The sequence below is a fragment of the Leguminivora glycinivorella genome, chromosome 27 (assembly GCF_023078275.1).
Source record: "Leguminivora glycinivorella isolate SPB_JAAS2020 chromosome 27, LegGlyc_1.1, whole genome shotgun sequence".
Lineage (NCBI taxonomy): Eukaryota > Metazoa > Arthropoda > Insecta > Lepidoptera > Tortricidae > Leguminivora > Leguminivora glycinivorella.
The window spans coordinates 6,291,984-6,308,456 of NC_062997.1; the positions used below are offsets into that span (position 1 = coordinate 6,291,984).

Below are 16,473 nucleotides of genomic sequence, written 5' to 3' on the forward strand. Positions count from 1 at the left end.
GTATACCATCCAATATCTTGTAATTAATATTTGTAACATGCAAGTTGTACTTACGAATGATATAATATTCAGATATAATATTGCTTGTATATATTTCAGAAAAAGGCAAGAATCCGTCCCTACTGCGTGCTATTATTAAGATATACGGTCTTAAGTTTATCATAGGAAATATATTGTTCGCAATCGTTGATGCTAGCATAAGGTAAGGTTTTTCCTAATTCTAAACTACTACTAACTTACTACTACTTACTAAATAAAAACTACTTTTTTGCCAGTAACACAGGAGACATTATTATTTTTAAGATTCTTAAATTATTATTTTTAAAATTTAGTAGTAGTAGTAGTGGTAATAAATTGCTCTGATGTTATACCATGATTATGATAGTTAGTATTGTTGATCATTTAAAAGTGCTTACTGTAAACCTATTTAAATAATATTGAATTGAATTGAGACACTACATATATTTTAGGATGTTTTTGTTAATTCTACACTAACTTCACAAATTTTCAAGACTTCATATTTTTAATACTCTTTTTGATCCAGTAACACAGGGGACAACAATATTTATTTACATATAATAATAGTACATTGTGCAACAAGGGGAGGAAGTTGAATACTACTAACGAGAGTAAGTTAAATCGCGACGGCTTGCCGTTAGTAATATTCATACTCCCCGAGTTAGACACAATGTTTTTCATCACACTCGCAATGTAAAAAATATGTAAATAGATGTAAAAAAAGTTAAGTACGGTACAAGAAATTTCATTATTCCCTTGGGAGAACGATTTTTCTATAACTCACGCTCCGCCTGCCTGCAATAGCACATTTAAAGTGTGATGAAAAAATATTTTCTGATCATGAAACTTAAACAAATATTTTACTACTATTATCTGCTATTTCATGTGTGAAGTGAATAATAATAATTCGTGTTTATTTCCAGGCTATCCATTCCAATGTGTCTTGAAGGATTAATAAACTATTTTTCTCCGAACCACGCGGGCGTCAGCGCCACGTTAGCGTACTTTTACGCGGCGGGTGTAGTTGGGCAAGTATTTTTAACCGACTTCAAAAAAGGAGGAGGTTCTCAATTCGACTGAATGTTTTTTTTTTTTTTATTTTTTTTTTTTTTTTTTTTTTGTATGTATGTTACTCGATATCTCCGAGAATCGTGGACCGATTTTCAAATTTTTTTTTTTGATCGAACCGGTATAACCCCGAGATGGTCCCATTGGCACCAAGTCAGGGTCTGATGATGGGATCCTGGAGAAATCGAGGGAACTCTTCAAATGTTATAGGCACATGTAATGTTTTTAGTCTATTTTTCAAAGGTACACCAGTATTTACGTCTGATGGTAATAATTTTATGTGGCTGAGCTGATGATGGAAGGTCAACTCCTCAATGGTTAGGAGTTTAAGGATAATTCTTTCACTACTGTACATGTATTCGGACTGATACATATAATATCACTAGGAACCACTAAAAATCAACTGAGCTGATGATGGAAGGTCAACTCCTCAATGGTTAGGAGTTAAAGGATAATTCTTTCACTACTGTACATGTATTCGGACTGATACATATAATATCACTAGGAACCACTAAAAATCAACAAATAAATAAACTTTTTAACAAAAAATAAAACCGCCTTCAAAAATAAGCGCGTTACAAAACACGGAGAAACTAAAAAGCCAAAAATAATAAACCTTTCAATTCAGATTTCTTATCGTATTGCAATAAGCTAAACATCCAAATTATAAACAAATCAATTATTTTTGGAGTCGGTACCAGCCTGTGTATGGTTGGGTGGGGCAAACAGGCAATAGCAAGGTGACGAATAGGTCTGGTACCGACTACAAAAATAATTGATTTGATTATAATTTGGATGTTTAGCTTATTGCAATACGATAAGAAATCTGAATTGAAAGGTTTATTATTTTTGGCTTTTTAGTTTCTCCGTGTTTTGTAACGCGCTTATTTTTGAAGGCGGTTTTATTTTTTTTTATATTATTTAGCTTTTTTAACCCCCGACGCAAAAACGACGGGGTGTTATAAGTTTGACGTGTCTGTCTGTCTGTCTGGTAGTGTGTCTGTCAGTGGTATCGTAGCTCCCGAACGCATGAGCCGATTTAGATTTAGTTTTTTTTTGTTTGAAAGCTGAATAAGTCGGGTCTGTCATGAGTGTTCGTACGTTCTTAGCCATGTTTGATGAAAATCGGTCCACTATGTAGGGAACTTTTTCAAAATTGTAATTTTACACATTTTGTAGCTTGAACCATTTGATGATTAGTGACATTCTCTTTCAGTTTATTTTCCTTAATTGACATTAGTAATACACCCACATCATCCCACATCAGGTGTGATCGTGGTCAAACGTCTACCTATTCAAATAAAAAAAAAAAACACCCTGTTTTTATTAAACTCCGTTAACTTTAAAGGATGGTTCTTTAGATCAAATACAGTTAATTTCTCTAAGAAACTAGCGTCTTAACTCTTACGGTTATCGAGTTATTAAAAAAATAAAAATAATTACTGAACACGTGTGTGACAGCCTTTACCACTTCCCAATGTTATTCGTTTTGACATGTGCCGTCAATCACTTGACACTAACTTAAATAGTATTCTTAAGAGTCTCTCACAGTAATTAATTCATTTATTATGTACGAGTATGAAAACGATGAAAAAAAATTTTTTGAGAATTTAACTAAAAGTGATATACAGGGTGGTTCCTGATAACGAATCTAACATGTCGAATTTTACGGAAAACAAAAAAAAACACGGTGTATAATAATATTATGTTGTATTATTTTTATAACAGGTTCATGGCGATAAATGCAAGTATGATGCATCCAATGCTGCTGTGGTTATTGGACATGGCCATGAAGATACGGGTGGCTTGCTGTTCACTCATATACAGAAAGGTACGTTGGCTAGACTAGATTTATAAAAAATAAAAATAAAATATTTAAACAAAAATGAAACCGCGGACTTTTTCCTTTAATACTAAACATGCAAAATAATATTTGTTCTTTGAAGTTAATAATAGTATTTTTCAGTACAGATGGTGTTTTTTTTACGCACTAGTGCGAGAAGTGGTTCATTATATGCCAGGTCGAAACTTCGGAGGCTCATCTGTACTGAAAAACGTCGTACGATACACGTGCGAAAAGGAAATTCGTAACTCGTGTCGATTTAAAACTTCCTTTTTTTACGCACTTGTATCGTAATGTACTATTATACAATCGTGATATAATACAAAGCTTTTCAGCCGAGTACCATGTTTAGGCCACGAGGCTTGCTGAGTGGCCTAATAGTACGGTACGAGAGTGAAAAGCTTAATTATATTACTGAAATTATACATTATTGAATTAAAAATGAAAACATGGATTTTTAGGTAACAAAACGGACAGCGAGTTAATTTTTGTTAACAACATTTGCTAATTGGGGGGGGGGGGGGGGATTCTAAAAATGCCCTTGTGCATTTGGACTCATTAGATCTTTCCTTATTTCAGCTCCTTCGGTTAGAAACAAGCGAGAGCGGTCTCTCCGGCCGAGTGCTAACGCTCCTGACATCCGACGCGCCTCGCTTCGACATGGCCTGTCTATTCATGGTGGATCTAGTTCGAACACCCATAGAGAGCATACTGATCGTCTATCTCATGTATAGACAAATCGGGGTTGCGACGCTGGTAGGAGTCTCTTTCCTGCTAATGTTCATTCCTTTACAAGGTTAGAAAACAGCTTTTGAACTAGTTTTTTGTCTCCTGTGTTACTAAAAACTTTGTAATTTTATGGCCTGTCTATTGGTGGATCTAGTACGGACACCCATAGAGAGCATACTGATTGTCTATCTCATGTAAGTATAGGCAAATCGGGGTTGCGACGCTAGTAGAAGTCTCTTTCCTGCTAATGTTCATTCCTTTAGGACAGGTCTCCACGGAAGACCAGCGTCAAGTTACCTGGTAGGTAACTTGACAAAATGCTCAGGGGAGACCTTTTCAGTGACGTTAATATCAATACCTATTAATGTGTGTCATTAGACATAAGGAATTATGTTAACGTCCTGAATAAAATTATTTTCTTTCTTTCTTTCTTTCTTTCTTTCTTTACAAGGTTAGTACAAAACAGCTTTTGAACTAGTTTTTTTGTCTCCTGTGTTACTAAAAATGTGTAATTTTATGGCTTGTCTATTGGTGGATCTAGTACAAACGCCTATAGAGAGCATATTGATCTAGTACGGACACCTATACATCATACTGATTGTCTATCTCATGTAAGTATAGGCAAATCGGAGTTGCTACTTTAGTAGTAGTTTCCTTCCTGCTAATGTTCATTCCTTTACAAGGTTGGTACAAATCAGGTTTTGAACAATTTTTGTCTCTTGTGTTACCAAACATAAGCTTGAGGGAGTCGCATTTTTAGTGATTAGTTTGTATGGAGTAAGTTTTTTAGGTCAGTTATACATAAAGCAACTATACAACTTTTTTGTCTCCTGTGTTACCAAATGATTTTTTTTTTATACAAATACTTTCGTTGACTTGTTACCCATGTTTATAAATAAGTTATTGAGTTTGAAGCTGTTGTTATAATTCAATAAAATAATCTTATCGCAGTTCAATTTTTAACCCCCGACGCAAAAACGACGGGGTGTTATAAGTTTGACGTGTCTGTCTGTCTGTCTGTGGCATCGCTAGCTCCCGAACGGATGAACCGATTTAGATTTTGTTTTTTTTTTGTCTGAAAGCTGAGTTAGTCGGGAGTGTTCTTAGCCATGTTTCATGAAAAGCAGTCTACTACGTCGCAGTCGGGGGTTTTTTCAAAATTTTAATTTTGTGGTTAGGTATTTAAAAATATTTTAAGCGGGTTACTCACGTATTAAGTCGATATAGCGTTCGACATGTTTCGGTTCAATTTCGAGAACCTTTCTCAAGAGTAGCGACACCCCGCCTTTACATGTCGAGAGCGCGACGCATACCCCTCCTCCTCCTGCCCCCTGCCCTCCTGCGCCTGTCCTCAGCAGCCGCGCGCACCGAGCAAGCGCCCGCAGTATGCGTCGCGCTCTCGACATGTAAAGGCGGGGTGTCGCTACTCTTGAGAAAGGTTCTCGAAATTGAACCGAAACATGTCGAACGCTATATCGACTTAATACGTGAGTAACCCGCTTAAAATATTTTTAAATATGTATGAGTCTCACGGGAGTTTTATAGTTAAAATTGTGGTTAGGTTATATTTTTAGGTTAAGGAAAAAACACAAATTAATAAATATACTTATATAGGCGTCTAACCTATTTATTTAAGAGATTTGACTTTCTTTTCTGTTTTCAGGTTACCTGGGCAAGATATCTAGTAAACTGCGTCGAAAAACTGCCATGCGCACGGACAACAGGATCAGACTCATGAACGAAGTCATTCAAAGTATAGAATCTATCAAAATGTATGCCTGGGAGAACGCGTTCGCCAGGATCATTGGAGAGGCTAGGAAGTAAGTGTCTATTGTCCCGGAGCTGTAAGTTCACATTTTTGACACATGAAATTGTCACCTAATGAAATTTTAAATAAACCCCAAAAAAAGAAGAAAAAAAGCAGGCAAAAAAAACCCTGTAATAATATTTAAAAAAACCGGCCAAGAGCGTGTCGGGCCACGCTCAGTGTAGGGTTCCGTAGTTTTCCGTATTTTTCTCAAAAACTACTGAACCTATCAAGTTCAAAACAATTTTCCTAGAAAGTCCTTATAAAGTTCTACTTTTGTGATTTTTTTCATATTTTTTAAACATATGGTTCAAAAGTTAGAGGGGGGGGACGCACTTTTTTTTCCTTTAGGAGCGATTATTTCCGAAAATATTAATATTATCAAAAAACGATCTTAGTACACCCTTATTCATTTTTAAATACCTATCCAACAATATATCACACGTTGGGGTTGGAATGAAAAAAAATATCAGCCCCCAGTTTACATGTAGGGGGGGTACCCTAATAAAACATTTTTTTCCATTTTTTATTTTTGCACTTTGTTGGCGTGATTAATATACATATTGGTACCAAATTTCAGCTTTCTAGTGCTAACGGTTACTGAGATTATCCGCGGACGGACGGACGGACAGACAGACATGGCGAAACTATAAGGGTTCCTAGTTGACTACGGAACCCTAAAAATCAAGTACTTAAAAACAATATATCGCTTACTTTAAACATAATCTAACACATGTTACATTTGTGCGGATCTTCGTGTGAGTATTTATAACCCCCGACCCAAAAACGAAGGGGTGTTATAAGTTTGACCTGTCTGTCTGTTCGTCTGTCTGTCTGTGTGTGTCTCTGTCTGTGGCATCGTAGCTCTCGAACGGATGAACCGATTTTGATTTAGTTTTTTTTTTTGTCTGAAAGCTGAGTTAGTCTGGAGTGTTCTTAGCCATGTTTCATGAAAATCGGTCTACTAAGTCGCGGTCGGGGGTTTTTTCAAAATTTTAATTTTGTGGTTATATAGCCGATAGCTCATAGCTTACTAGCTCGCGGTGTGACCAGTGCCTAAATCTATGGATATCACAATAAAGATTAGTCTAACATTCTCAATTTTCGTTCCAGAAAAGAAATGAGCGTAATAAAAAAGATGTCCTGGCTCCGCGCAGTAATGATATCATGCGTCAAACTCAACACTAAAGTCGCTATTTTCCTCTCCATAATCTCCTTCCTCTCCTTCGACAACGAACTGACTGCCGCCAAAGTCTTCGTCATATTCTCTTACTACGAGATTCTCAAGTACACGCTAGTGGACTTTCTGCCTCTTGCTATCACTTTCACGCTCGAGGCTTACGTGAGTGTGAAGAGGATGCAAGAGTTTCTGCTGCTGCCCGAAGTGGATAACAAGGATGGGGTGGATCTGATGAAGATTGAGAAGGTGAAGGTCAATGGGGTTTTTGAGAAGATTGGGAACGGGTAAGTTGCTGAAGTTGTAAAAAAAATATATCAGCAGTTCTCAAAAAGTTTGTACCTGGCCACGTCAGCAAATTTTAATTGATCCTATTTTGTTACCAACATTTAGTGATATATTTTGACTTTCGTAAAATGTATAAGAATATTATTTTTTTTAGTTTATTCAGAAACCAAACAGTCACATAAACACATTATATATTGTTATAATTAAGAAAATATAGATACTAGAGAACCTTAATGACCAAATAAAACTTACTAAAATCTCAATTCATGAAGAACTGCTGGCATAAAAAAAATATACAAGGTGCTCGCGAGGAACCCGCATAACTTGAATCAAGCGTTTCTGAGGCCAAAAGAAAGAAAAATTGTTATATGAATTTGAAAATGTTTGGCGAAAAAAAAATTTTTTTTTTTTTAACTTTTTTGAACGTATATTCACATAAAAAGTAATTTTTATCCATAAAATTGGCAATTAAAATAAGTTTCTTGATTTTTTTTTCTAAAAACCAATATTTTTGTTTTTCTTGTCACATTTTGACATCTATCCAAAGAGCATTGAATCACTACGTTTTAAGAGTCGGCACTCTCGAACAACCCTCGAACCGATTTATGCAGGCGTTTTTTCGACGGTCGTGAGGTCATGCCACTGCTACCAACACAAAGAAAAAATCGCTAGGGCTCGACCAACCCAGTCCCTAATATTTATCGATATCGATAAATTTGCGATATTTTGCAGTATGGCGACTTAACAGTAAATTTATAGTATTTATACATATAATCTGTTAGCGACGTGCTCGAACGGTTTATTTTAATTTGTTTTTAGGGTTGTTATTAAGTAATATTACTTTATGGTTGAAATTTGGAGGTAGATATACGTGTGACGCAGCGACAAGGTTGTAACGGTTTCTTTTCCGACCGCTGGTCAGTCGGCTTGTCTATCCGCGCGCGACACAGGTACATACTGCTCTCATTTAAATATCACGTGGTGTCTGTAACTTTACGGAATTAAACTGTTTTTCGTGTCCAGTACTGTGTGCTTTCATTGTGGAACACCCTCACCATCAACAGTGGTCACTTCGACCGGATTTATGTTCCATACTCCGCCTACGAAGATGGTTAATACTCGCAGTACAACGCGCAAGGAACGCGAAAGAAAGGCAGAAGAGGATAGACAGCGTCAGCTGCAAGTACCTTCGCAGCCAACTGAAGGAAATACAAACCAGAACAATGACGAAATGAAGATTAACGTCCCCGCGTTCAAACTGTCGGGTAGCAGCGTAAAATCAGAGCGCCGCCTGGCGCCACGTACGGCCGCTTCGCTAACGGGGCCGAAGTCCAAGTCGTCATCGTCGTCTGTCCTGGCTCGAAGAAAACAGCTGGAACTAGAAGCGGCTCAAGAAAAAGCGCGTATCCAAATGGCCCTCATCGACAAGAAACTCGAGGCTGATTTAGCTAACCTAAGAGATGAGGAACAAGAAAACTACAGTCCACATGATGATCTGCACACTGACAAACAGAGTGAAGTGGAGAAGTGGCTAGAACAGAGCCAACGCGAGCTGGAATCCGCCGCGCAGCAAGTCCCCGATCATGGTACACAGCCGGACCTGCCGTGCCCGCCGCCGGTCGTTGACCCCGGCACCTCTAATGGAGCGATCCATATGCTCGCAAGTGCACTACAAAATCTAACCGCAAGTACAGCTAAACAAAGTACAGACAAAAACCTGCTAAGCCGATTATGTACTCCCAGAGACCTGCCTAGCTACTCTGGCGACCCTTTGGACTGGCTACAATTTAAGCAGGCCTATCAAGAGTCTACAGAAGTGTGCGGATTCAGCCCGAAGGAGAATCTATGGAAACTGAGAAAATGTCTACACGGAACTGCCCGAGAAGCAGTTTCAGCTTTAATGGTTACTGCCACGTCGCCTGACATTGTGATGAAAACCTTGGAACTGGTATGTGGAAATCCAGAGAGCATCTTAACTCGCATCATGCAAGGATTACGGAAACTACCATCTATGTCAAACGAGTACAGTAAAGACATCGTATCATTCTCAGTCAAAGTTCAGAACTTCATCGCAGCCGTACATGCAGTCGGCCGCAAAGAATACCTACACGACGTAAACATGGCAAATATAATTTTATCTAAATTACCTACGGTCATTATATCGAAATGGTCTGACTACAGTTTCCCTATAATAGAAGAAGGCAAGAAACCACGCTTGGAGATACTCTGAGACTTCTTAAACATCGAAGCAATCAAAATAACTACTACAGCGAACATTCACGTCACTGACCAACGGAATAGTTATCAAAATCACTCTAGAAACAAAAGTGATAATAATAACACAAACCGCCAGCAAACGGTATTACTACAATCGGCGGCGCCCAGTGACAACAAGTGTTTATTTTGCCGCGGTGCTAATCACGAGTTAACTAAATGCAAGATGTTTAAAAAGGCGTTAAGGAAGGACCGGTGGCGTCACGTGAAACGCCACGGAATTTGCTACAAGTGCCTGGTGTCCCGCCACGACCGCGAGACGTGCCCCGCGCCCGCGTGCGACAAGGACGGGTGCGGCGAGGCGCATCATCAACTATTACATTATGTGCAAAGTCGCGATAACGATAAGGATGCAACTGTGGAATCTTCACGTACACCGGAAACAGCTGAGTCGGGCCCTACCACGGAAACGGTATCCTTTATAAACTTAAATACTCAAAAAGTGTTCCTAAAAGTAGTGCCGATAAAAATACGCGGACCTAACGGTGTGTTTACGACAGGTGCATTTTTAGATGACGGAAGTAGTATCAGTCTTATCAGTAAATCGTTCGCCGAGCGCGCCGGCCTGCGCGGGCGCACCGAGACTATGCGAGTGAACGGTGCATGGAAAGATAGCCAGTTAGAGTGTACTGCTACAGTTATATCTATTGATGTATCTAGTTATAATGGTAACGATGTATTTAATATAGATTTCCGTGCTGTAGATAATTTAGACATTCCTAAGCAGGACTTTAGGTCCATTGATTGTAATAAATTTGCCCACTTACAAAAATTAAAGGACGAATGGTCCCCTAATGTAATTTCTAGTGTACCTGAGGTTTTAATTGGGCAGGATAATTATAATTTAATTAAGCCGTTAGAAATATGTGAAGGTAAACCCTTTGAGCCGTTCGCTACGCGTACTGTCTTAGGTTGGTCCATACATGGGAAGGTGCGCGGGCCGCACGGCCGAGCGACCCGCCCCGCCCACAACCTGCTGCTGGTGGCGGCGAGCGGCGGCGGCGCGCCCAGCGCGAGCGCAGCCGACGGCGCGCTCCAAGACCTTCATGAGGAGGTAAGACGTTATTTTTCCATCGACTCCTTAGGTGTGTGTGACAAACCTCGTCAGAACAGCGATGATATTCGCGCTTTAGCTCAGCTGGACCGCACGGCGACCTTCGCTGCCGGCAGGTGGCAAGTGGGCCTGCCGTGGCGCGACGAGAATAGCGTGATGCCTGACAGTTATCCTAACGCTCTAAACAGGTTAAAGGGAGTTGAAAAGAAAATGGCGGCGAACAGTGAGTATGCCCAAAAGTACACGGATCGAGTAAATCATTTGTTCCAAAATGATTTTGCACGAGGGGTCATTGACCCACAGTCCACGTCCCCTCACACATGGTATTTGCCACACCATGCTGTGAATAATTTAAACAAAAAAAAACTTCGTCTTGTTTTTGACTGTGCAGCAAAAAGTAAAGGTTTGTCCTTAAATGATTACCTACTGCAAGGCCCCGACCTACTCGCGTCCCTATTCGGCATCATGGTACGATTCAGAGAGAATAGGTACGCTGTGGCCGGGGATTTGCGTGACATGTTCCTAAGGGTCAAAATACGACCCGAGGACCAGGACGCACTCAGGTTTTTATGGAGGACGGACTCTAAACAGCCAGTCAAAACATATGCTATGACGTCACTAGTGTTCGGCGCTAATTCGTCCCCTTTTATCGCCCAGTACGTCAAAAATAGGAATGCACAGCGTTTCGCGTCCACAATGCCTGCTGCAGTTGCCGCCGTCTGCGAGCAACACTACATGGACGATTACTTGGACAGTTTGCCAGACGAAGCCGCGGCCATACAAATGGTAAAAGATGTTACTTTTATTCACAAACAGGGCGGGTTCGACATGTGTAACTGGACGAGTAACAGTAAGGCAGTATTGGACAGCGTGCCAAAAGAAGCCTTAGGCAGTGCAGCCTTAAGGTTCAAATTAGATCGGCAGCCTGAAGGTGAGAGAACGCTTGGTCTTATCTGGTTCCCCGCTACAGACGAGTTTGGGTTCGATCTGTCGCTCAAACGTATACCTAGCGATATTATTAGCGGTAAACAAGTACCTACCAAAAGGATTATGCTTCGCGTAATTATGTCGATCTTCGATGTGTTTGGTTTCTTATCACCATTCACAATTCAAGGTAAGATAATGTTACAGTCTTTATGGCAGTTATCCATTAATTGGGACGAAAATATTCCAAATAATATTTTCGTCAAGTGGACCGAGTGGATTAAACTTTTAAAAGAAATGCATCATGTACGTATACCTAGATGTTATTTGAGTCCTGTAGGCACGAGCAGTTTAGGTATAGGTGTAGGTATAGGTAACCTATCAGCTGGGTCGCCGGTCAGTGCTACGACGCGCGTAGCAGATGACCCCTCTCCCGCGCGCCCCGCAGTCGCCGCGCAGCCGGCGCCTACTACGCCGCCACCTACCTGTCAGGGCTACGCGGCCAGTGCTACGCCGAGTATGCGGGCACCGACTACGAATATGGATTATGGTAATAATTTACAAATGCATATTTTTTGCGATGCGTCCACTAAAGCTATGTGTGCTGTTGCTTACTGGCGCTGGATTTATAATAATGAAATATACGTGGCCTTCATAGCAAGTAAGTGCAGAGTCGTACCAGTGAAACCTTTGTTGACTATACCTCGCGCAGAGCTACAGTCAGCTCTTTTAGCAGCGAGACTTGCGGACAGTCTACAAAGGGATCACAGATTAGCGGTGCAGCGCCGTTATTTCTGGAGCGACTCAACCACATTTCTTTACTGGGTTAAGAATGACGCCGGCAATTATAAAACTTTCGTAGCGAACCGGTTGGGGGCTATTGATGAGCTCACGCATAGCAATGAATGGCGGTACGTACCTACCAAAATGAACGTTGCGGATATCGCAACCCGCGATACTTACGATGACACTCTTTTCCAAAGCGAGTGGTTAAAGGGACCTTCGTTCTTGAGGAGTGACGAGTCATCTTGGCCGCATAACATCGTCAGCCCCGTAGCTGATGAACCTGAAAGATCAGAAATAATAAATGTAATTAGCGACTTACCTGCTACATACTTACCTGTATTTAATCCGGAGCGTTTCTCTTCGTGGTTGCGGCTGGTGAAGAGCACATATCATGTGTTAGTATTCGTGCACAATAGTCGTAAGCAAACTTATGAAGACTCTGAGCTTATGCGTCGGGCCGAGCTGCTTCTGCTGCGACAGGTCCAGGAAGAATGCTTCGGCGCGGAGCTGGCTGCAATCAGAAAAGGTATGAGTCTCGATAAGAATAGCCGAATACTTACCTGGTCACCTTACCTGGATGATTGTGGGGTCCTTCGCTGCGGCGGCCGTATTAATGCCGCACAGGGTGTCACTGCCGAAACCAAGTGTCCGATTATACTGGACGGGCGGCACCATGTGACGCGATTGCTCGTGAAGCATTATCACGTGAGGGCTGCACATGATTATCAGGAGACAGTAGTGAATAATCTTAGGGAAAAATATGCAATCACGAGGATAAGACCAACGGTTAAACATGTAGCAGCGAGATGCATGTATTGTAAAATTCGCAAGGCGCAACCGCATGTACCTGTAATGGGTGAGTTACCTCCAGGTCGAATGGCGCATCACCAGAGGCCATTCACGCATTGCGGCCTTGACCTGTTTGGCCCGATGGAGGTGGTGGTCGGCCGAGGACGCCAAAAGAGGTACGGTGTCATATTTACCTGCCTTACTGTAAGGGCGATCCATTTGGAGATCGTGCATTCTCTCACGACCGACTCCCTTATTATGGCGTTACGACGCATGGCGTCGCGTCGAGGATGGCCAGACTGTTTCTACTCGGATAATGGTACTAACCTACGGGGAGCCGATTCCGAGCTGAAACGATCTGTCCAGGAACTCGATAACAAAGCAGTCAATGACTTTGCATTGACTAATGGTTCAAGTTGGAAGTTTATTCCTCCCGCGAGTCCACATTGGGCTGGAGCGTGGGAACGCCTCATACGCAGTGTTAAGAGGAGCCTTAGCGTTGTCCTGAAGGAGCGGGCGCCGAAGGACGAGGTCCTCGGCACCTTCATGGCTGAGGTCGAGAATATCGTCAACAGCCGCCCGCTAACCCACGTCTCCGTGGAACCGGGCAGCGATGGTGCTCTGACACCCAACCACTTCCTTCTCCACTCTTCTCCTAATACCCCCGCTTTAGGTGCCTTCGACGACTCCGATTTGTTTCTTCGGAAGCAGTGGCGAAAGAGCCAACGACTGGCCGACATGTATTGGCAGAGGTGGGTAAAGGAATACTTGCCGGAGCTACTCCCTAGAAGGAAGTGGAACAGCGAGCAAACTCCACTCAAGGTAGGAGACCTAGTTCTAGTAGTTGACCCAGGAGCACCACGCAATGTGTGGCCGAAGGCAGTCGTCCAGCAGGTGTTCCCAGGTAGGGATGGTCGGATCAGACTGGTTGAAGTAAAAACCAAATCCGGTGTCTTCAAACGGCCTGCGGCGCGCGTCGCTAGAATCCCTTTGGTTAATGAGTGCTGAGCCAGCACTAGGGTGGGGCGTGTTAGCGACGTGCTCGAACGGTTTATTTTAATTTGTTTTTAGGGTTGTTATTAAGTAATATTACTTTATGGTTGAAATTTGGAGGTAGATATACGTGTGACGCAGCGACAAGGTTGTAACGGTTTCTTTTCCGACCGCTGGTCAGTCGGCTTGTCTATCCGCGCGCGACACACGTACATACTGCTCTCATTTAAATATCACGTGGTGTCTGTAACTTTACGGAATTAAACTGTTTTTCGTGTCCAGTACTGTGTGCTTTCATTGTGGAACACCCTCACCATCAACATAATCTATATTATTTGTGGTCATGGTTCGTTAATATTTCTTGTAAGTGGGTAGCTTTTGCACATTTTAATTTTTCCTCAGTCACCCGTTGACCACGAACGCTGTAAAGAGTTCGAAACGTCGGGATGTATTTTAAATTCATTATACGCGATTTAATCCGTTTCCATAGTTTTATTTCATGAGTAACTATCGCGGTAACCGAAGACAATATTATTTATACATATATTTAAAAAAATGTCTGGGATGGCTGTCAGAGGCGTATTTCAAGGATTTGGCGTTGGCATCCTGAGCCAGTCAGGATTACCGCCCCGTTAAGTGACGATAAAGTATGAAATTTAAGAAAAAACGCTGCTTCGCTATTCTAAAGAGAGCCTGCCGTCTTTAATACGCCCCTGTATAAAATGAATAAAACAAAAGCAAAATATACTATCACTTTTCTTTTACATGAAGTAATTTTTCAACTACTTTACAGCACTTCTCAGTTGAACTAATTTTGAGGCGTTTGCAGAAAATTCCTATGATTTACTGTGCCTGACGTTCATATTTGGCACTGCCTCCTAATTAAGAGTTTTGTTATAAGCCAGTATTTGTTGCTTCAATCTTCGTGTTTCTTGCATGTTTACCAGGGAAAGTTAATATTTACTGCCAAAAGCCTTGACCTTTGCCCAACATTATCTTCATACAGGAGATGGATAAATATGCCAATTCTTCGTTACCTGTTAAAATTACCCGTAATCGTCATCTGAAATAAAGAGATTATTGATAAAGTTGGTCACACTCTATTGGTATTTTAGGTTATTTGTTTGTTTACGAAAAAACTTATTTACAGAATGTTTTCGCTTAAATCGTAGACTGTACATGATAAGTACTACTTTAAATTGATTAAATGGGTAGGTAATTGTTAGCAACTCGAAACGAAAATATAATAAAATACTAGTTACCGACCTGCATATATCCAGTGCAAAGCTAGGCAAAAACAAGCCACCATCACAAATTTTACACTTTCTTATTGGTTTGCCCGAAATTTCAATAATAACTTTAGTTATTTTATTATTTACTTAACTTACAAAATTCAACAAGTTACGACAGATTTGACGTTGACGACTTGACGTTTTGAAAAAAAAACACGTAGGTCAGGCCATAGACTAAGGAAATATGAAACTCTATTATCTATGTATTTTTGCTACCAAAATATAATGGACTTTAGTACTATTAATAATAGATGTCATTTTGATTTGATAGCATTTTTTTTGTGTCGTAATGTTGGGAATCATTGGTTGATGATATTATCATACTATGGAGTGACGACGGGCTGCATCTATCAATGACTACTGTGAGACTATGCTCCACAATTGCGCATCAGCGCCGTTAAAACCTTTTGTACTGAGTAACAATACGGAAATGTTTTTTTTTAATTGGCAATAACTCTGAAACTAGACGAAATCTAGAAAAGTTTATATGACATTTTAGTCTTAAAATGTGACCAAGAATATGCCGTTAAAGTTATATGGGTTCTTCGCGAGCACCTTGTAAGTAAGTATATCGTCGCCTAGCACCCATAGTACAAGCTTTGCTTAGTTTGGGGCTAGGTTGATATGTGCAAGGTGTCCCCAATATTTATTTATATTTCCAGCCAACAAGCCTACATCAAATCGGACACAAACCTGGAAAAGCTAGCGAAGCCTCAGATACTAGTGTCTATGAAGAACTACACGGCGTACTGGAAAAACAGCGAGTCTGGGGACAGTGGGGATACTATGGAGAGAAAAACGCTCGCGCTTGGCGATATTAACCTAGTTGTAAGTGTAATTAATTAATTTATTATTCAAATAAGTTACACAGCATAACAGTAAAACCAAGGCAAACCTCTTTCCCTCCCTCTCGATTGGAGAGGGGGCCGAAAGAGGGTGCCCCCTCCCCCCCCCCCCCCCCCATCAGGCACTGGTCCCACCGCGAGCTAGTAAGCTATGAGCTATCGGCTATAAAAACGAACAAAAGATAAGCACTGCCGTGCAAATAAAAGAGACACGGCGATTTTGATAGCTCACCGCTGGGCGAGTAACTATAAACATCGCCGTGTCTCTTTTATTTGCACGGGAGTGCTTATCTTTTGTTCGTTTCTATAGCCGATAGCTCATAGCTTACTAGCTCGCGGTGGGACCAGTGAATCAAGGCCCATTCCCTACTCCGACAAAAATAAGTGTAAAATACTAGGTCGTCCCGCCATCTCTTCTGGTCAGAAGTACTCAGAAGTTATGAATGACTGAATATTTAATTTCTTTTTCCCCTCACTAGCTTGGAAACACATGTTTTGTCCTTTAATACCAGCGGGTAAAAACGCATTTTATCCACTAGTGGGTAAAGTAATTTGACCTTGAATAAAGTCAAATCAACTGCTGTAA

At 41.0% G+C, this 16,473-nt stretch overlaps 1 protein-coding gene across 4 annotated transcripts in view; it reads left to right on the plus strand.

Moving 5' to 3' along the window:
• LOC125240359 (probable multidrug resistance-associated protein lethal(2)03659) overlaps nt 1–16,473 on the plus strand; it is a 94,159-nt gene that overhangs the window by 41,773 nt on the left and 35,913 nt on the right. For 3 of the 4 annotated variants that reach the window (XM_048148263.1, XM_048148262.1, XM_048148260.1), the window contains 7 exons: nt 100–202; nt 942–1,046; nt 2,815–2,917; nt 3,509–3,725; nt 5,322–5,478; nt 6,579–6,929; nt 15,705–15,870. In XM_048148263.1, coding sequence (XP_048004220.1) covers nt 100–202; nt 942–1,046; nt 2,815–2,917; nt 3,509–3,725; nt 5,322–5,478; nt 6,579–6,929; nt 15,705–15,870 — 1,202 coding nt within the window. Of the gene's footprint in view, nt 1–99; nt 203–941; nt 1,047–2,814; nt 2,918–3,508; nt 3,726–4,320; nt 4,342–5,321; nt 5,479–6,578; nt 6,930–15,704; nt 15,871–16,473 lie in introns of those variants that run through there. The other variant, XM_048148264.1, reaches the window with a different exon arrangement.